This window comes from Leucoraja erinacea, chromosome 5 (assembly GCF_028641065.1).
Source record: "Leucoraja erinacea ecotype New England chromosome 5, Leri_hhj_1, whole genome shotgun sequence".
Classification (NCBI taxonomy): Eukaryota; Metazoa; Chordata; class Chondrichthyes; order Rajiformes; family Rajidae; genus Leucoraja; species Leucoraja erinaceus.
In genome coordinates this window covers 42,174,454-42,197,085 of record NC_073381.1, presented here as the reverse complement: position 1 = coordinate 42,197,085, position 22,632 = coordinate 42,174,454, and the positions used below count along the sequence as shown (strand labels likewise).

The 22,632-nt window shown below is 40.7% G+C and overlaps 1 protein-coding gene across 5 annotated transcripts in view; it reads right to left on the bottom strand.

Annotated features, from left to right (window-relative positions):
• otofa (otoferlin a) overlaps positions 1-22,632 on the bottom strand; it is a 255,023-nt gene that overhangs the window by 196,459 nt on the left and 35,932 nt on the right. For all 5 annotated transcript variants that reach the window (XM_055635427.1, XM_055635423.1, XM_055635424.1 and 2 more), the window contains exon 3: positions 812-900. In XM_055635427.1, the coding sequence (XP_055491402.1) occupies positions 812-900 (89 nt within the window). The remainder of the gene's footprint in view (positions 1-811; positions 901-22,632) is intronic.

The following is a 22,632-nucleotide window of genomic DNA, read 5'->3' as shown; positions in this document are numbered from 1 at the left end:
CAGAAACATGGAAAGTTATCCATAGCTAATTTAAAGGGTTATCTCGCCTTGAACTATAGAAGAGGTTAAAAAAAAAATCATCAACACTCTCAGCGCACATTTTATGCACCCACGAACACACACTAGAATTCAAGCATCCGCCTTATTTATTGTTACATTTTTTTTACATTAAAATGAACGAATGGGATATCATGAACCTGAAATTTGGGCAAGCAAGCTAACACAGTCTGAAGAAAGGTTGCCTATTTCCTTCGCTCCATAGATGCTGCCTTAACCGCTGAGTTTCTCCGGTATTTTTGTCGACATTAGACTGGTGAATCTAGCATCTGCACCAGAAGTCTGAAAGTTTATAATTTGTTTCCTGGGGTACAATGTAGTTTCTTTATGCCCTTTGAATAGGGATGTAATACTGATTTAGTTGACAGGTAAAAGTACTTACAATGCAGAAGGTGATATACTGTATGAAGCTATGAACTTAAGTATTTTCCAATTGTCTCTGCTACCCATTGTCAATCGTGACAATCAAATTCAACTATAATTTGAAATGCAATCACTCAAGGTAAAATGCATCATTATACAAAATATTTCCAGAACCAACAACAGATCTGGAAATATTGAATTATCATTCTATTCTTAAAAAAAAACAAACACAAGAACAAACATGGTTGCAGTTTAAAAATATCTTGTATCACTAAGAGACATGACCAGGCTCACCACATTCCTGACAGTCTCTACTGACCAAAGGCAGAGGTGGCTCAGTTGTAGTCAAACTTGGAGCATTAGTTCAAGATAATAGATTGTACTGTCACACCTATTAGTGAAGACCTTGCTGTAGTTGAACACTTGGATCTCCAGCATTTCAGTGCCATCAATGTTGCTGGTGACAGGCCATCGGAAAGTCTGCCAATTAAACAAAGGGATCAAAATCAGTAAGACTTTTCAGAATATTTGCATTAATTGCATGTGAAATAAAAATTATGAACAATTCGGTATATTGATTATAGAAGACAAGGCAATGGTACATTTATAAATGCTTGATCTGCCTCAACCTCTGGATATTAGAATGATCCAGTTGAAATAAACATGAAAATCAGAACAGAATACAAATTTTATCCGATTTTATAATCTTTGCCACTTTTTAATTTTCATTCCAATTGTCCCACAACTTCTCATGCCATTATTTCCTAGCCTTGACCTTGGCAAAAGCATTCACAGTTACACTTGGATTGAACTAGTAAGTAGTTATGAGTAACAAAGCTGAAATTGTATGAGATAATGCATGCAATGGTTAATGTGGCTGCAGCCACATCATGTAGCCAATATAGTAGTACAAGGATTTTTCTATTACAAGGGTTTGAGATTTTCTATGATTTGGCAGAGATTCAGTCCACTTTTTTCCCCCAACACTAATGATGTGGGCACCACTGACAAGCTCAGCTTACATATCCATCCCAGATGACTCAGGAGAAGGCACAGTGAACAGCTACAATTTGCATGGTCAAGGTACTTCCAGAATAACGAGAGTGAGTCTAGGACCTAACATGTTAATGTGTTTCTCTTTCCACAGATATTACTCTACCTCCTGAGTGTTTCTAGACTTTTTGCATTTATTTCAGAATTCTGCCATAATGAACTGTCAGGTGGGATTCCAGAATTTTGAACCAGTGATGTTATAAGAGCAGTGACACATTTCCAAGTTGAGATGATGCACAAATTTGGAGGGGGGCTTGCAGGTGGGGTATTACCACATGACTGTCGCTCTCATCTTTCCAGATAGCACAAGCTGTGCAAGTGAAAGATGGATTACATAGGTGTGGCAGGCATTAATCTTACTTCTAAATGAGTCATCTGATTTGTGCAATGCAAATAATCACCAAATTTCTAAATTACTCAAATTCTGAAACACTTTTCTGGAACATTTTGTGAACAATTTAAAAAAAACCAAAATGTACATACTGCCAATAGAACTAATAAATAGTACTCCTTTAAATAATGTAATTGCCTTTCCTAATTCAAGGTGCACGATTAGAATTGTCATGAACAATAGACATTTATGTCAGTGATGAGAAGTTGTTGATTTATAGTTGACATTAAGTATAGGAAGTGCTGCAAGGATAAATGTTCTGAAGCAAAATGCTAATGATTAGAAGCAAAGCCCATCATTGCTCCAATGGAGGATTTAATATACAATATGAACAGGAAATTGTAAGGCTATAGGGAAACCATGATGGAATTAATGCAGTAGAAAAAAGCTGGCGGAGGTAATATCGGCTGAATAGCCTCCCTCAGTGCTGGATATTTCTCAGTACTGCTGATTCTGTACAAATCAACCATTTTTTAATTACAAATTAGAGCCAGATATACTCAGGGATTTCCATTTCCATTTTTGTAGTTCCACTGACACTGGCAACTCTCTAGAATCTAATTCAAGCTGCTGGTTTTCATTTGCAGGCCTCCTGGCAGATTGTTAAACAGTGGGATCATTATTTACAGTTTGGCCTTGTGCCGATATCCTCACACCTATCTTTCCCCTGTCAGCATTATGGAGTAGGGATTGTTGTGGTAAACCAGTTGATGTTTCTCCTTCACAGCTCAGATACGATGAAACTAACTGTAGTAACCTCAATATTATTCTGACATATATTAATAACAATCATAATTACTGCTGTGGTAGCTCAGTAGCTCACTTGTGGTAATTCTACTTTTGAACAATGTTTTTTTTAAGATGATACATGCCAGAATGGCCTACTGTCACCTCAAAAAAGTTAAAACATTAGATTATCACTTTCTTTGAAAGTTTAGTATTACAAAATGATTTTGAGAGTTTAAAGAATAAAGTTTATTCATTAAATTATGGGGTCAGGGCCTTAAGCAACTGAAAGGATCTCAATCCACCATGGATACCAACATGAAGAAGTGTATGCGCACTGGAACCTTCTTGTCGATTTGTCATATTATAAACCAGGCTTGCAGTGAATCTCTCAGCACATCACTCTAGTTATCAGTTTAAGAAGGAACTGCAGATGCTGGAAAATCAAAGGTAGACAAAAGTGCGGGAGAAACTCAGCGGTTGCGGCAGTATCTATGGAGCGAAGGAAATAGGCAACGTTTCAGGACGTCTCGGCAATGTCTGAAGAAGGATTTCAGCCCAAAACGTTGCATATTTCCTTTGCTCTATAGATGCTGCCGCACCCGCTGAGTTTCTCCAGCACTTTTGTCTACTCTAGCTATTAGCATAACCAACCAACTCCCCCCTCCCCCCCAATTTTCAATAATACTTAAGTTGGATATCAAGGAAAAGCCATGAGATAAATGATATCTAGGCTGCCAGTACAAAAGGCCTGTTGTATCTTGCATTCCCATACTAACATTTCTATCCTGGGCCTGACTGAGGGTGATCTCTGCATTTATCTTCAGCTTGTACTTGGCCTGTCATTTCAATTTTCTATCCCAATCTCACTCTTTCATCCCTGTGTTTGGCTTCTTGTAATATTCTAATGAAGCCCAACTTGAGCTTAATAAACATTTCAACTTCTGATTTGGTATGTTCCAGCCCTTACGATACCACATTTAATCAATAATTTCAGACAAACAGTTTTCTAATATGTATCTGAATTGGCCAGTGTTCGATTTCCACTGTTCCTAGTTCTGCTGACGTTTAATCCGCCTGAAATGTCAACACTTTTTCTCTGCCCACACTGTTGCCTGCACTGTTGAGCATTTCCAGCATTTTCTTTTTTTCAGTGTTATAAACTGTATGCTATTCTTGACACAGTCACCATCATCCTCTACGATAATCCTCAACACTGGTGCTCTGCAAGAATGCATTGTCAGCCCCATTTTTTACTCCTTATACACCCACAACTGTGCAGTCAAATACAAATACAACTCAATTTACAAATCCGCAGACAACACTACCGTAGTGGGCCGGATATTAAATAAAGCCAACTATTACAGGGCATAGGTTTAAGGTGAAAGAGGGAAAGTTTTAAGGAGATACACAGGACAGGTTACACTGAGTGTGCGAGGAATACACTCCCAGTGTACTGGTGAAACCAGATACAATAGTCGTGTTTAAGAGACTTTTAGATAGGCACATACAATGCAGGGAATGGAAGGGTATGGAAATGTAAGCAAAATAATTGGTTTAATTTGGCATCATGTACAACACAGACATTGTGGGATGAAGGGTCTATTCCTGTGCTGAACTGTTCTTTATTCTAATATTTCATCAACAGTTCAAAGTGTGTTTTATAAAAGTTTAGTCCAAATTAATTTGGCCCAAACTTTTCCCATCCGTATATCTGTCCAAATGTCTTTTGAAAGTCATACTTGAGAATGCATTAAGGAAGGCATCTTTGGCCCTTGGCGTTATAAATAGGGGAATAAAGTACAAAGCTAAATGGCTTGACTAAACTTTTATAAAACACACTTTGAACTGCTGATGACTATTTCCAAACCAAAGTTTGGCCCAAATATGGGCCAAATTAAGGGAAATGGGACAAGTTGAGAATAACAACTTGTCGGCATGGACAAGTTATGCTCAAGGGCTGGTTTCCATGCTGTTTAGCTCTCTGCCTCTAAGTTCTGCTATCACTGTCAAAGACATATTGGCACACTTTAGGTTCTCCCACGTCCTATGTTCCCTTAAAATTGCATTATTTATACTGTCACTAAATTTTTCGCACAAAATTAGGTCTCTGCATACTTCTCTGCATTAAGTGGCATCTACTGTGCAACAATTCATTTCATCCATCAGTTCTGTCCTCCTCTTACCATCTCTCCTCTTGTTCATTACATTATTGCTTTTTGTGACAACTGAAAACTGTTGTCTATAACATTATGTCCTGCACATGGTTTGAACCATTCATATAAATCAAAAAAAGATCCAATTACCCTTCGCCAGATTTTTTTTGATTCTGAATAACCACTCAAAACTCTTCTCTGTTCCTGTTACTAAACTGAATGTCACTGACAATTTTCAATACATAGGTTGAAACAATTATAAATTACTTAGCTTTTCATTGACTATCAATTTTAACTCAAGATAGACATAAATGTATAAATGGGTCACATCAAGTGCTGTAGGTCTTTTTTTCAATGGTGCTATACAAGGGCACTGAAGTGTGTACAAGCAGGTTGTACCATTCCCATTATTTTCTCACTAAATGTAAAGTTGCACTTTTGCTCATCTGTTTAATGTGATCTTCAGAAATTTTCATTGTCTCTCCAGATTTCATCCAGCTAATCAACAGATGTACAAGAATGATAACTGCTCTCAGGACAATGATTCAGACTGTTCACAGTTCTGTTAACTGAAGAATTGCAATTGTCAAATAATGAGTCAATGGACGGAACCAGTTAAGAGAGCTTGTTTGCGCTAATTTCTTTGAAGTGGTGTTGCAGTTTTACACATCCCTGTCTAATTTAAAGGATGGATTGCAGTTCTCTTTTATTGCAACACAACGTGCAGATTGTCCATTAAAAATGCTTAATATCATGTATGTATTACTACGACAATCATTACATGTGCATGCTCCTTGTATCTAAGGTTAGACCAAGAATGCTTTAATGTTGTTTCTTTGCACAAGAAGAAAGAAGGTCAGATTGTCCCACCCGAGACCTGCTGCACACACCCGCTGCCTGTGCTCGCTTACCACCTGCACATTTTCCTGGAAGAGACTGAAGAAGCTGAGATATTTGTTGAGGTGATGCAGTCTCTAATCTGTAACCATGCATTAGATGTTATTCTCTGAGGCCAGTGAAATACTTTAAAAAAGTGTTGTGTCGCTGATAATTGCCAATTTTTCACAATTCTCCAAAGATTTACACTGTCACTAAAATTAAAAAAATTAAAAATAATTTAATCAAGAACAAAACAAAAAGTAATTAGCATTAGAGTAATGCAAAATCAGTCATTCAGAAAGTATTCAGACCCCTTTACTTTTTCCACATTTTGTTACATTACAGACATTCTAAAATGGATTATTTTCATTTTTTTAATCATCAATCTACGCACAATACCTCATAATTAAAAAGGGGAAACAGGTATTTAGAATTTTTTGCAAAGTAATTAAAAAATACATAACTGTAATATCACATTTACATAAGTATTCAGACCCTTTGCTGTGACACTCAAAATTGAGCTTGGGAGCATCCTGTTTCCATTGATTATCCTTGAGATGTTTCTACAACTTGATTGGGGTCCACCAGTGGTAAATTAAATTGATTTTACTTGATTTGGAAAGGCACACACCTGTCCATATAAGGTCCCACAGTTGACAGTGCATGTTAGAGCAAAAACCAAGCCATGAAGACGATGGAATTGTCCGTAGACCTCCAAGACATGATTGTGTTGAGACACAGATCTGGGGAAGGGTGTGAAACAATTTTTGCAGCATTGCAGGTCCCGAAGAGCACAATGGCCTCCGTCATTCTTAAATGGAAGAACTTTGAAACCACCAGGAGACTTCATAGAGCTGGTCGCCCAGCCAAATTGAGCAATCGGGGGAGAAGGGTCTTGGTCAGGGAGATGACCAAGAACCCGATGGTCACTCTGACACCCAATTGAACTCAACAATGAGGATCATCACAGGAACAATCCACTCAACACCACTCCCCTGGCTCCCTGTCCTATCCAACATAGCCCCTCCACACATCCGGCGAGTAGTCCTCACTCAAAGGATGCTCCAAAAGACCAAAAACTCCCCTCACCTGCCAATTCACATGCACATCTTCAACCCACCCATGACTTCCATCTAGACGACCAATTTGGAAGAACACACCACCAGCTGATTTCACCATCCAATCAGCTTGGAAAAAGAAATGGGAGTCCAAGGACGTCCCAAATAAACATATGGTGTCAGACCCCACCCTACCGGTCCCTGGCACCAACCTCCCAAGGAAGCAGTGGACGACGCTGATTAGATAGGACTGGACATGGTCCCTGCTTGGCCAGCCTTCACAAATGGGGCAGCAGTCCAACCCCACGGTGTGCTTGTGGAGAGCAGCAAACAATGCAACACATCATTGAAGCATGCCCTCAACAAAGATTCAAAGGAGGACTTGTCACCCTTCATACAGCAAATCAAGAGGCAACTGCTTGGCTAAAGGACTTTGCTTTCGCTAAATAAATAAATAAACTCTGACAGAGCTCCAGTGTTCCTCTGTGGAAATGGGAGAACCTTCCAGAAGAACAACTATATCTGCAGCACTCCACCAATCAGGCCTTTATGGTAGAGTGACCAGAAGGAAGCCACTCCTCAGTAAAAGGCAACTGACAGCCCGCTTGGAGTTTGCCAAAAGGCACCCAAACAGGAATCTCTGGTCTGATGAAACCAAGATTGAAGTATTTGGCCTGAATGCCAAGTGTCACGTCTGGAAGAAACCAGACGCCGCTCGTCACCTGGCCAATACTATACGTACGGTGAAGCATGGTGGTGGCAGCATCATACTGTGGGGATGTTCTTCAGCGGCAGGAACTGGGAGGCTAGTCAGGATCGAGGGAGTGATGAAAGGAGCAAAGTACAGATGAAGTCCTGAACGGTCTGGAGCAGGTTCTCAGACTGGGGCAGAGGTTCACCTTCCAACAGGACAACAAACCTAAGCACACAGCCAAGACAACGCAGGAGTGGCTTTGTGACAAGTCTTTGAATACCCTTGAGTGGCCCAACCAGAGCGCGGACTTGAACCCGATCGAATATCTCTGGAGGGACGTGAAAACAGCTGTGCATCGACGCTCCCCATCCAACCTGACAGAGCTTGAGAGGATCTGCAGAGAAGAATGGGAGAAATTACCCAAATACAGGTGTTCCAAGCTTGTAGCGTCATACCCAAGAAGACTTGAGGCTGTAATCGCTGCCAAAGGTGCCTCAACACAGTACTGAGTAAAGGGTCTGAATGCTTATGTAAATATGATATTTCAGTTATTTATTTTTAATTTCCAAACACCTGCTTTCACTTTTTAATTATGGGCTATTGTGTATAGATTGATGATTAAAAAAAATGAAAATCAATTTTAGAATAAGGCTGTAACGTAACAAAATGTGGAAAAAGTGAAGGGGTCTGAATATTTTCTGAATGCACTGTATATTTACAACAGGGTAATTGATGATCCGACTAAATTAGTGAGGTTCTGCACTAGTCGGCCCAGTGAAAAGCCGAATGTTTGAGGTGAAGTACATATTGGACTGTGCTTTTGACTGAAAGATCTGAAAACTAATGCAATAACCCATTTGCAGTTCATCCATGCAGCAGCATAATACAGGACCCTGAACAAGCTGCTCTCAAACATCCTGCCATAATGACATATTGCCTCATAGTTACCCTTTTTCCCTTAATATACACAAAATCTCTTTGGTTTCTCTTTAATCTTACCTGCAAGAGCAATCTCAAGACCCCATACCCCCACTCCCACTTCGCCCTCCATATCTGTGTCTCAAAAATGCTCATCAATTCCCTAAACTCCTCCAGAATACACTTGATCCCAACTGAATATATCTGACACATGCCTCCTTTTTCTGACCAGCGCCTCAATTTTTCTCATCATCCAGGGTTCCAACTGAATTGCCCTTCACTCTAACATGCAAACCTTGAATTCTCATTTTCACATTTTTTAAAGCATCCCTCATTCCAGAAGTCCCTTTGCTCAATCACAACCTACATCAATCATCTTTTGCAAGCTCCTGTCAAAGATGCCTTTGCTCTTCAAAGAACTTCAATTTGAGGACCAGCCCTATCTCTATCTCTTTCCATTAACTTTTTGGGGGCCAACAGCACAATCCCAACAAGGTGGGATTATAAAATTTATAGGAATCATCCACTTTTTATTTCTCACCTACTCCCACATCACCTTACTTGACGATCCTTCTGTGTGCAATCTCAGACTATTGCTATGATGTTCTCCTTAATCAATAATGCAACACCCCTGCTCTTTTATTCCTACCTCATCCTCACCTGTGACACCTGCATCCCTGAACATTAAGCTGATAACCCTGTCTCTCCCTTTGCCAGGTTTCCATGATGGCTATAACATCCCAGTCGCACATGCCTAGGGTTTATCCGCCCAACCTGTCAGGCCTCATGCAACCACCTCTCCTTGCTCTTTGCCATGCTCCAGCCTGTCCCGTCTAATGAACTTGCTGTCATTGACTTCTGCATTGAATTCCAGCCTCCTATGTGCCTCACTACAGCATTGGACCCTGACCGCTGCCATTCTGCCTCAGTGTCCAGTGGGTTCTGGGTAAAAGTCGCCGAAATACTTAATGTGTGTCTTAAGATAACATGATTGGCATTGATGGAAATTTAACGGGTCAACGAATGTAGAAAAAGACACATGCCGTTTGTACTTCCTATATGAATAAAATACACCTTGTAAATGAACAAGGCATCATTGACAGCCACTGGATACAATTGAGAATCCTGTAAAGGAGTAAACAGCACGAGTTGGAGATATCTGATCTTCAGGAAGTCTTTGACTTCGGCATCTCCTCACGTGTGCCTGAGGTGTAAGCATCAGATAGCTTGCAGTTTCCTTGGAACTACTATCCGCAGCCAGCAGGATTTGGCCCAATACGTTACCCTTTATCTTCAAAAGAACAAAATAACACTGGTCACAATACTTTCAGTTTTTGTTTATACTTAATCACCCAGTATCCTTCTTGTGCTATTCTGTAATTTCCTGCTCTGTAAGAGAATTACTTAATTATTTGTTATCACAACCAATCTTGAGAAATTAAAGCACCATGAAAATGTAATTAGCACAAAAATTCTCTTTGCCATGAATGGGCAGCATCTGTTTAACTTCCGTTCCTTGATGCACATGCAGAGCTTATCCAAATTATATTTTGTGTGGATTAAAATGCTACAGGGCTTCATTTCTGAAAATGTTATAATAGTCAAGTCAATTAGCAATGGATTCAATTCCCTGCGGACATCAAGTTCTGGAATTGAAGTCAATCAAATTTACGTCAATATTGGGCGGTCACGGTGGCGCAGCGGTTGCATTGCTGCCTTACAGCGAATACAGCGCCGGAAACCCGGGTTCAATCCCGACTACGGGTGCTGTCTGTACGGAGTTTGTACATTCTCCCCGTGACAGGTGTGAGTTTTCCCCGAGAAAACCCACACCTTTTCTTCGGTTTTCTCCCACACTCCAAAGACATACAGGTTTGTAGGTTAATTGACTTGGTAAAAGTAAAAATTGTCCCTAGTAGGGTCTAGGTCGCTGGTCGGTGCAGACCCGGTGAGCCGAAGGGCCTGCTTCCGTGCCGTATCTCTAAACTAAAATTCCTGCTGCCGTATTTTAACACGAAAAATATATCATCAGCTATTTATCATCTGAAATGAGAAATTACTGAATTGGTTCTCAGTAATGGTTCTTATATTGTTTGGCTCAATGTTTAACTGGTGTAACAATCTTCTCCAGCATTAGCAAAAGGGGAAATGCAGTGGACACCATTGAAAAGGCAGGTTAATAAACATTAGCCTCTGGGAGTGATTCATGCAATTGAAACAGATGGGATACAGCTGCACTAATATAGTGCTTTGCTCTGGATTTTTTTTTGGATATGTATGTAGAAAGCACAAAAGCTCCAGAATGATACGATTCATGGACATTAAGGATTTGCAGGTAATGGGGGATAAACAAAATTGGCATAATTAAAGAGTTAGGTGCTATAATTGTGAATCATTGGTTTCTAACATAAAAGTGGACTGAAAACCAAATTTTTTTAATGTAAATTAAATCCAGTCCAGATATACCGAAGTGCTTAGGATGTGCCAAACTCTCTGTGAAGGTACTTCCTACATCCGGCAGTCAGTTCTAGATACACAAATACATAACACCATTAAAGATACACTGTGACGACACCCACGTTGTTGTCATGATCGACTTCATGTGCAAACATTTTCTGACGAGCAAATGATGAATAGCAGATGGAAAGATTGAGATGAGGCTGGCCAGAAAGATGTTCAGATAAGCAGTTTGATAGTGGTCATGAGTGGGCAATGAGAAGACCGACTCCACTTGGACTCAGAAAATATTTTCTGGTTTGTAATTGGGGAAATGATCTGGGTTTTTACTGTGTTATGAATGCATATAATTTGATATTGCAATGTGTCACTGTAGATTTACAGTACATGATATATTCCCACTTAACACATTTAGACATTTTGAAGAGTTATAATTTTAAAGGCTATCTGAACATTGGTAAAATGACAGATCTTAGGTATTCAAATTATATTTTGAGCACACAAATGAATTTAATCCCATAAAATGTGAACATATTTGGAGAATATGCAGTAAATTTGCGCACTGGAATTTGTTACATATATGCTTTACCTCTCTCTCTTGCTACTCAAGAGATGCACTGTCTTTTTATTATGAAGCACCTTAGTTGTGCTCCTAGCTGTTACAGAGAATTAAAGCAATCAACTAAAGCTTGGAATAAGATTATGGGTTGAAGATCCTTAAATCCCTGTACTGATGTCACACTAGTAGCGCAAGAATTCCTCATCTTTAATATTTATACGTTGGTCCCATCAGAATTTCTGTTTTTTAATAAAGCAAGCAGGCACTGGCACAAATAGGATGCAAGTTTGCATTGCCCTTACAGAGCTGCAGCAGAAGAATCTTGGAGATCCATTCATGAAAAGCAAAAAAATGAACATTTGGAACAAAAGGAAAGAATATTGGTTGGCCCAAGAGTTTGTTTCCCTGCTGTATATCCCACACGTCTGCAGATATATTTTGACTTTGGAGCACATAAATTAATTTAATCCAACAAGATATGAACATATTTGCCTGGAGAATATGCAATAAACTCAAGAGGGGGAATTTCTGAAAGTAACATTTTCCCGTGAGACACACTTCCTGTGAAACCTTTCAGTGGAGAAGGATTTAGCAATGACTCATCCATACTTTCCCGTCCCTGAAACATATGGCAAATGGAGCAGAGAGCCAGCAAAACCATGTCATGTTGCCATTCCATGTAACATACTGATAGATTTAAAGACATTGTAGAGATATGGATGTACCCCAGTCCATCACACTAACCAAACTCCCCCCATTGACTCCATCTGCACTTCACAGCGCCATGGGAATGCAACCAACATAATCAAAGGCTTGTCCCACCCTGGTCACTCACATCTGGTTGAAAATACAGAAGCTTTCAAGCACACAACACCATTGCCCCCACCTTTCATCCCACCAACCTCCCCATCCAAGTGTCAACCACTGCAATTTCCGTCATCTTCACCAGACTGCCATCATCAGGTACAGATTTTTCTCACCTCACCTTTCAGCATCCTACAGCTGCAAGGTTCACTCTTGCATCTCCACCAACACCCACTCCCATTCTCATAGCAGCTTTGCATGCATCCATAACAGTTGCAAATTCTGCCATTTTGCATCTTCGGTTCCTACTATCTTTATGTCAAAGGAGCATAATTAGGCCATTTGGCCCCTCAAATCTACTCCGCCATTCAATCATGGCTGATCTATTCCCTCTCAACCCCGTTCTCCTGCCTTCTCCCTGTAACCTTTGACACCCTCACTAATCAAGAACCTATAAATCTTTGCTTTAAAAATACCCAAAGACTTGACCTCCACAGCCACAATGAATTCCACAGATTCACCACCCTTTGTCTAAAAACAAATTCCTTCTTATCTCCCTTCTAATGGTATATACTTTTATTCTGAGTGTGCGCTCTATTCCTAGACTCTCCCACTAATGGAAATATCCTCTTCACGTCCATTTTATCCAGGCCTTTCATTATTCGATAAGCTTCATTGAGATCACCCATCATTTTTCGAAACTCCAGCCGGTACAGGCCCAGAACCATCAAATTATCATCAAACATTAATCCAATTATCCCCAGGAATATTCTCTTAAACCTCCTCTGGACTATCTCCAATGCCAGTACATCCCTACTCAGGTATGGGGCCCAAAACTGCTCACAATATTCCTAATAGGAACTGCTCACTTTGTCCTGGTAATAGAGTGATTCACTTCTATTTCTTCCAATCTATTGAACTGCATTCAGTTCTTACTAGATGTCTTCCTCTACATCGGAAAAATAAAGCGCAGAACACTTATGTTCTGTCTTCATGCTTGAAGCCGAGCTATTGGTTATCAATACTCCATCCCCCTTCCACACTGACTTCTTTGCCTTCAATCATTTACAGTATAGCTCATCATAGCTTTAAGGAACAGCTCCTCAGCAGGTTCACGATGGGGAGAGAGAGAGGCGTTTAGCAACGATTGCACGGCCAGTAGAAAAGAGGGTCTATCAATTCCTGTTTGTTTTCGATACCGGCAATTTGGATGAGTATGTACAATGCATTGACTCTAAATAGGTGGCATTGAAGATAGTCATCAAAAATTACGGCATGATCTTGATCAGTTTTACGTGAATCTAGTAATGGTAAATGGAGTTTAATTCATTTAAGTATGCAGTGTTGTATTTTGGGAAGTCAAACCAGGGCAGGACCTTCACAGTGAATGACAGAGGGATCTGAGAGTACACGTACATAGTTTCCTGAAAGTGGCATTGCAGTAGATAGGCTTGCGAAGACGGTTTTATGGCATTTAGGCCGTCATCAGTCAGGGGATTGAGTATAGAAATTGGGACATTGTGTTATACTTGTACAAGACGTGGTGAGGCCGCACTTAGAGCATTGTGTTTAGTCTTGGTCATCATTCTGTAAAAAGGTGCCATTAAGCTGGAAACAAATTAAAAAATGATTTACAAAGATGGTGCCAGAACTTGGGGACCTGAGCTATAGGGAGAGATTGGGCAAGTTAGGAGTTTATTGCTTGGAGCACAGGAGGTTGAGGGGTAATCTGAGAGAGAGGAGTGTAAACTCATGTGAGGTCTAGTGGAGTGAATGCACAAAGTCTTGAGGAACCCGAGGGGCAATTTTCATGGAAGGAGATGCCAGAGGAAATAGTAGAGGTAGGTACAACACCATTTAAAACTCACTTGGACAGGTACATAGATGGGAAAGGTTTAGAGGGATATGGACCAAATACCGGCAAATGGGATTGGTTTAGATGGGATATCTTGGTCAGCAAGGATATCTTAGACAATAGACAATAGATGCAGGAGTAGGCCATTCGGCCCTTCGAGCCAGCACCGCCATTCAATGTGATCATGGCTAATCAAACCCAATCAGTACCCCGTTCCTACCTTCTCCCCATATCCCCTGACTCCGCTATTTTTAAGAGCCCTATCTTGCTCTCTCTTGAAAGCATCCAGCGAACCTGCCTCCACCAGGCAGAGAATTCCACAGACACCACTCTCTGTGAGAAAACGTGTTTCCTCGTCTCCGTTCTAAATGGCTTACTCCTTATTCTTAAACTGTGGCCCGACTTGGGCCGAAGGGGCTATATCCTTGTTGTATGACTATGTTATTGGGTTGGAGAGTGCAGTCAGAATATGAAATGCTGTTGCTCCAGTTCCTACTTGTGAACAGTCAGGTTGGTGTGGGGATAGACAGGGGAATTGAAATGGCTGGCAATTGGGAGTTCCAGACAGAGCGCGTGCTTGGCAAAGTGGTCGTCTAGTTTCAGTTTGGATTCACCGATATAGATAAGTGCATACCAAGAGTACCAAAACATTCGACGAGATTGGAGGAGGTGCAGGTGAATCTCCAGCTGTTTAAGTCCTTGGATGAAAGTCAGAGATGAGGTGTTAGAACTCCTGTAGTTGCAGAGGAAAATGTCTGGGGAAGGGGAGGGATGAGCCAACCAGGGAGACATGGAAAGAGTGGCGTTTGCAGAATCAGGCAGGGGTGGGAAGGGGAAGATATAACTAGAGATGGCATCACACTGTAGCTGATGGGAATGTTGAAGAATGATACAGAGACTGGTGGAGTGAAAGGTAAGAACTAAAGGAACCCTGTTATGCCTGGGGACAGGTGGGTTGAGAACAGCTGCACAGGATGTAGAGGAGATATGGGTGAGGGCTTGGTCCACCACAGTTGGGAGGAATATACATTTTATGAAAACAAAAGTTAATTTCATGATGATCTGGAGTGGAAAGCCTCATCTCAAGAACAGGTGCAGCAGAGATGGAGAGGATGACTACACTGATAGGAATGTAATAATTTGTTTCTGTGTTAAGAAATACAGCATGGAAACAGGCCCTTTGGTCCACCAACCATCAATGACTTGTTCACACTAACTATGTTATCTCACTTTCTCAATCGTGGCCATAACCTACAGACATGCATATAACCATATAACCATATAACAATTACAGCACGGAAAAAGGCCATCTCGACCCTACAAGTCCGTGACGAACAACATTTTTCCCTTAGTCCCACCTGCCTGCACTCATACCATAACCCTCCATTCCCTTCTCATCCATATGCCTATCCAATATATTTTTAAATGATACCAACGAACCTGCCGCCACCACTTCCACTGGAAGCTCATTCCACACCGCTACCACTCTCTGAGCAAAGTATCTTTGGGAAGTGGGAGGAAACGAGAGTACCCAGAAGAAACTCATGCAGTCACAGGGAAAAACTTGCATACTCCACACAGGCACCACTCGAGGTTAAGAATAAACCCGTTGTCTCTGGCTCAGTGGGGTAGCAGCTCTGCCAACCACACTACAGTGCAAGACTATGATCAGATTTATAGAATTCTTATTCTCTTATTTTATTTGGAGATCCAGGAGTGAATGTTTGAGAAAGAAGAAATTGGCTGTGAAATTGCTGCAGTACAAGAAACATACAGCAGAGTTTTTTTCTCAGAAGTGCTTTAGGACGGAAGTCGTCGTAGTCAACAATGTTTCTACATGAAGAAGAAAAAAAAACGAAACTTGTACTTGTACAAAACAAGGTGCTGCAGTTACTCAGCGGGTCAGACAGCATCTGTGGAGGACATGGACAGGCGACGTTTCGGGTCAGGTCAGGCCTGCACTTCTACAATTTTTTTTAACAATTGTAGAATTCTTCTCCTGACCCAGATATGGTTAAATAACTGGAAACACTCAAAATAAAAACTACAACTGTGAATTACTGGCAGACAAGGATGCTACATTGAACTCGTCTGGTCAAGATGACTGTAGAATTTATTGATAGAAACTCTTAACAGCTTTAAGCGTGATTTACAATTCAGAAGGAAGATGGAGAATATCATAACCCTGACCAAGTTCGATATGCTAAGCCTGAGAAACCTCGCAGTCCAGACCAGGTAGCAATACAAAGACAATTTGATAATAGACAAAGGATAACAATGTTCAAGTACCTATTCAGGAACTGATCATGCAGTTGATTACACAGCAGCTCTGGTGTGCACAAAGGATTGAAAAAAAATAGGATATGGGAGCAACAATTATACGGTTGGAGGAAGAGTCAACCCATATGAACAAGTTAAACTCAACCCAGATAGAGTAAAGAAATGGTTGTATGCCACTTCTATTTGTTAAGCTTGGATCTGGGAGCAGTGGCTGTTTAAGTGGCATAATATGGGCTGCAATGTAATAAAGTTAACTGTGTTGTTATAAACTACAAAGCTGAACTTGTATACGGATAGAAGTGTTGGAAAGACGTGATCCTGCACAACCTCATGGTGCCTCGAAGGGCTTTATAATCATAGCTATGTATCTGAGAGTAAATGTAAACAAGTGGTCATCTATATTCTGTCCAAAGAAATTAACATGATGTGGAGGAAGTATAAACTCAGTGCAAAATGTACAGGAGAAAGATAAGAATGCAAGAATATAATGGGATTTGAAAATGTGAATGAACGAATATAATGTTAACCACATTATCTTTTTTATTTAAATGTTAGGGAGGATGTTTGTATTTCTTTAAACATAGTGGATTTATCGAAAGGAAAATTCGAATTATCACTTTCTTGAACAGGTTCTCCAGTGAGGAACTTATCAGCTTGCATTAAGTTACTAATTACAAGTTTTTTTAACATGACAGTAAGGACCAGGTACCTTGAGTATTAAGGAGAGCAAATCAAAATACTTTTTGGAGTTAATGACATACATCTTGGGTCATGTTGGAGTCCAATTAAGGATTACTGGACGTCAGTGGTAAAAATTAATTGGAAAGTTCAAGATTATAAGCAACAAACTTTTTCTTCATATTTAAAAACTAGCCCCGGGTAAACCTGATCTATTCTAAGAATAAAAAAATCAAATTAATATTGATATTCTTTCATTTATCTGGAAATCCAGAAAGGCTTTGTCATGATCCTAGAAAGGAATACGTTTATACAAGAAATCCAACAATTGGAAAATTATAAGATGTTTTAAAATCGGGCAAGAGAATACTTTTGATTTAAACTGAATGGAGCATCATTAGGTATTTGAAGTTCACTGTTTCCATTTTCCCATGAATGACCTGGATGCCAAAAGTAGTTGGGAAATTTTCAATGTTGAGATTGGAAGAAGAGTAGGAAGAAGAAACCTCGGCCAGTTAGGTAGAATGATTTTGTGGTAGGACAGAAAAATAACAAATTCAAAATACACGATGAGCAAGTTACACAAATACTGAAGGAATAGATTTAGAACAAGGAGAGTTAAGAGACTCCAGAATAAATATATAGCAGTCGGTTTCAAAATATTAAAGTACGCTAAAGATGAGCAAAAAACATCTGTGAGGAATGATCACCATGCAACGAGGTCTGTTTGTTTGTGTTTGTATGGTTTAAATGCACCCTGCTACCAAAGATAATAAATGTGGTATTAAGGAAGTGCAATGCAAGCTTTACAATTTGATTGAGCAGTGAACAATAAAGGTTCAAGCTGAACAAAATACTCAAATGCATGATAGAAAGCTTAGGTGTAATAACACAATTCCATCACAGTAGAAATTGACTGCTTGATCGATTAGTACCAGGTTTTGTAGGAGTTGTGCACTGTGCAGCAGTCAACATCATTTTTTTTAAAGAAAGGAATGAATTTGTAAGAATTGTCTAATCAAGAAAAAAAATGAAGAATAATGTAACAATAACCATATAACCATATAACAATTACAGCACAGAAACAGGCCATCTCGGCCCTTCAAGTCCGCTCTGAACACTTATTTTCCCCTAGTCCCATCTACCTGCACTCAGACCATAACCCTCCATTCCATTCCCGTCCATATACCTATCCAATTTATTTTTAAATGATAAAATCGAACCTGCCTCCATCACTTCCACTGGAAGCTACCACTCTCTGACTAAAGAAGTTCCCCCTCATGTTACCCCTAAACTTCTGTCCCTTAATTATCAAGTCATGTCCTCTTGTTTGAATCTTGGGAATCAATGGGAAAAGCATATCCACGTTAACTCTGTCCATCCCTCTCATCATTTTAAAGACCTCTATCAAGTCCCCCCTTAACCTTCTGCGCTCCAAAGAATAAAGACCTAACTTGTTCAACCTTTCTCTGTAACTTAGTTGCTGAAACCCAGGCAACATTCTAGTAAATCTCCTCTGTACTCTCTCTATTTTGTTAACATCCTTCCTATAATTAGGCAACCAAAATTGTACACCATACTCCAGAATTGGCCTCACCAATGCCTTGTACAATTTTAACATTACATCACAACTTCTATACTCAATGCTCTGATTTATAAAGGCCAGCACACCAAAAGCTTTCTTTCCCACCCTATCTACATGAGATTCCACCTTCATGGAACTATGCACAGTTATTCCTAGTTCCCTCTGTTCAAGTTAGATGTGGCCCTTGTGGCTAAGGGGATCAGGGGGTATGGAGTCAAGAGTCAATTTAATTGTCATTTAGACCCCTAGAGGTCCAAACGAAATGCCGTTTCTGCAGCCATACATTACACACAAATAGACCCCAGACACAACATAATTACATTTTACATAAACATCCATCACATAGCTGTGATGGAAGGCCAAAAAAAACTTATCTCTCCACTGCACTCTCCCCCCCCCCGATGTCAGAGTCAAAGTCAAAGCCCCCGGCTGGCGATGGCGATTGTCCCGCGGCCATTGAAGCCACGCCGGGTGGTGCGAGGTCGCACACCGGGTCTTGGTGTTGGAGCCCCCGGTGTGCGCTCGCAAAGTCCCGCGGCCATTCCAGCCGCGCGGGGCGGTGTAGTGAGGCCCCGCTCCAGGAGCTCTTCAACCCCGCAACACGGGCGGGAGAATTCGCCGTTGCAGGAGCCCCGAAAAGCGGTCTCTCTCCAGGGATCCGCGGGCTCCCGGCGCCGCCGTCCGCAGACCCGCAGCAGCAGCCTCCGACTCAGCAGCGGCATCGGCAGCAGCAGCAGCAGCGCTCCTCCACCGCTCCAACCGCTCCGGACTCGGCCAGCCCCGCGACGGCGACGGTGAGTAGCACCAGAGTCCCCGGCTTCTTCCTGTTGGAGGCCGCTCCTCGTTGCGGCCCCAACGACAACGGAAACCCGACGAGAGAAAAAGGTCGGGTCTCAGTGCAGGGAGAGATTTAAAAAGTCCCCCCCCCCCCCTCCCCCCCCACCCCCACCCCCCCACACACACACCCCAACATAAAATAACAAACACCACATTAAAACACAGACAGAAAATAATAAAAACGCGGACAGACTGCAAAGGCCGCTGCTGGCCAGAGCAGGCAGGTACGGGATACTGAGTTGGATGATCAGCCATGATCATATTGAATGGCGGTGCAGGCTCGAAGGGCCGAATGGCCTACTCCTGCACCTAATTTCTATGTTTCTATGTTTCAACTGCATTCCTCAATTCGCAACCATTTACCATGTACGTTCTATTTTGATTTGCCCTGCCAAGATGTAGCACCTCACACTTATCAGCATTAAACTCCATCTGCCATCTTTCAGCCCACTCTTCCAAATAGCCTAAATCTCTCTGTAGACTTTGAAAACCTACTTAATTATCTACACCACCTATCTTAGTATCATCTGCATACTTACTAATCCAATTTACCACACCATCATCCAGATCATTGATGTACACGACAAACAACAATGGACCCAACACAGATCCCTGAGGCACCTCACTAGTCACCGGCCTCCAACCTGACAAAGAGCCATCCACCATTTCTCTTTGGCATCTCCCATGTATTGAGAAAGAATGAAAACGGACAAATGCAAGAGGAACAATTAAATTTAGTCTGTTTTTTAAAATCTCAAACAGTGCATTTATATCATGCTGGAAAGGGATTTAAGAGTTTAAATCAAAGCACAAAGGGCTGGAGTAATTCAGAGGGACAGGCAACATTTGTGGAGCGAATGGACGTGCAACGTTTCGGGTCATGACACTTCTTCTGGATAAGGGTCCTAACCTGCAATGTCACCTGCTCATTCCCTCAACTGATGCTGTCTGGCCTACTGAGTTACTCCAGCACTTTGTATCTTGCTTAAGCTTCCAGCATCTGTAGTTCCTTATGTCTCCATCTTAATAGTTTAAATCATTCCCTTACTGGGCTAGATATTTGATTGGCATTGAACAAACATTTATCTCATAATTCTAATAATGGTGTCAGTATGTTAATTTCAATTCATTTATTTTTTTGCCTCAATTTAACGACCAAATGTAGTAAGCATTTAAAAATATTGAAGAGGGCAAGATATTTGTACATGGTATTTGTACAAAGCAAACAATACAGCGCTGCTAGGGTGACTATTCGTTTCCTATGTACCGACTGCTTTTATGCACTTTAAACATATTTTTAAGTGTTTTTTTGTCATATGTCCCAAAATGGAACAATGAAATTCTTACTGGAACAGCACAACATACCTGTAAACATGGTACTCTATAAACACCATAATAAACAACAACAACAAATATTATTGCCCATTGTCTGGATCTGGGTGTTTGAATCTTTGGGAAGAAGTTAATGAAAACATGGGGAGAATAAAATGGGATTAGTGTGGGATTCGTGTAAATGTGTGCTTGGTAGTTGCAATGAACAGCGTGGGCCAAAGATCTGTTTCTGTGCTATATGTTTCTGAAAATATTCCATAAAAGGTTCCACAAATTTACCCCATTTCCAAGGTAAAGTGAACGAAACACCGGAACCCAACTGTATAACTCATGGTATTTAAACCTTAATTCACAATGGAAAATAATAAATTGCAATAAATGCTTAGTTATTTGCAGGTTATTTAATATTTAATTTCATGTACAGGGGGACTTACATGTTCATTTTAAACTGTCAACATAATTGCTGACTGGAGTAAAAGGAGACTGAATACTTTAAGATGTTTTTAAATATTATTTTACAGGCATTTAAGTGCAGCTGAATATTTATTAAAAACACAAATAGACATGCTAAAGCAAGTATCCTGGAATGTTTCATTGTCTGAAAGGAGCTCTTTAAATGTAACCTGTTGTTATTGAATCTGATTGGTCTGAAAGTGTATTCTTCAGGATTCATTCTCAAGACATGCTCCAGCATGTTACATTTGCAGAGCACCATGATTATTATTTTTAGAATTCGTAAGTGCAATCAGAATTTTGCTCAGGTAGTTTGCTGATGGATTTCACAACTGTTTTCACACAAGTCTCTTGTGCTGCTATGCTTGGTCATTGGTGCAGCAACTCAAAAATTTAAATTATTTTAGTTTAGAGATAAAGTGTGGAAACAGGCCCTTCAGCCCACGTGTCCACGCTGACCAACAATCAGTCACAGTAGCTCTATCCTACACACTAGGGACAATTTACAGAACCCAATTAATCTGCAAAAATGCATGTCAATAGAATGTGGGAGGAAACCAGAGCACCTGGAGAAAACCCAAACAAGTCACAGGGAGAACGTGCAAACTTCGTCCAGACAGCCCCTGTAATCGGGATCTTGTGTCATGCTGTAAAGTAGCAAATCAGCATGCCTTGTGCTGTAAGGCAACAAATCTACAGCTGTGCCACTCTAAATTATTTTAGAAAATTTCAGTGACTCTGCCTGGAAGCTCCAGCTAAAATCACCATCAAAACATTACAATCATGTGTCATTCATTTTTAAAGTTAAGTACAAAAATTGTTAAAAGTATGATCTCCACAAAAGGGATGGAGAAAGAAATGCTGATGTGGAAAGATGAAGGCACAGAGAAATTTGGATGCTCTAAACACACCTGTGAGTACTGAACACAATGCATAATGGCTGCATGCACACTCACTCCTTGCATTTGGCTCCATTGAAATCAATCCTTGCAGGCCATTCTAAATCAGAGAGCTTCAAGCTCTCACTAGTGGCCGATGAGCCCAGATATTTAGTTCACGCCAGGACATGAAGCCCTATAAAAACATAGAAACATAGAAAATAGGTGCAGGAGTAGGACATTCGGCCCTTCGAGCCTGCACCACCATTCAATATGATCATGGCTGATCATCCAACTCAGTATCCTGTACCTGCCTTCTCTCCATACCCCCTGATCCCTTTAGCCACAAGGGCCACATCTAACTCCCTCTTAAATATAGCCACTGAACTGGCCTCAACTACATTCAGTGGCAGAGAATTCCAGAGATTCACCACACTCTGTGTAAAACATGTTTTTCTCATCTCAGTCCTAAAATATTTTCCCTTTATCCTTAAACTGTGACCCCTTGTTCTGGACTTCCCCAACATCGGGAACAATCTTCCTGCATCTAGCCTGTCCAACCCCTTAAGAATTTTGTACGTTTCTATAAGATCCCCCCCTCAGAACAACCTGTATACCT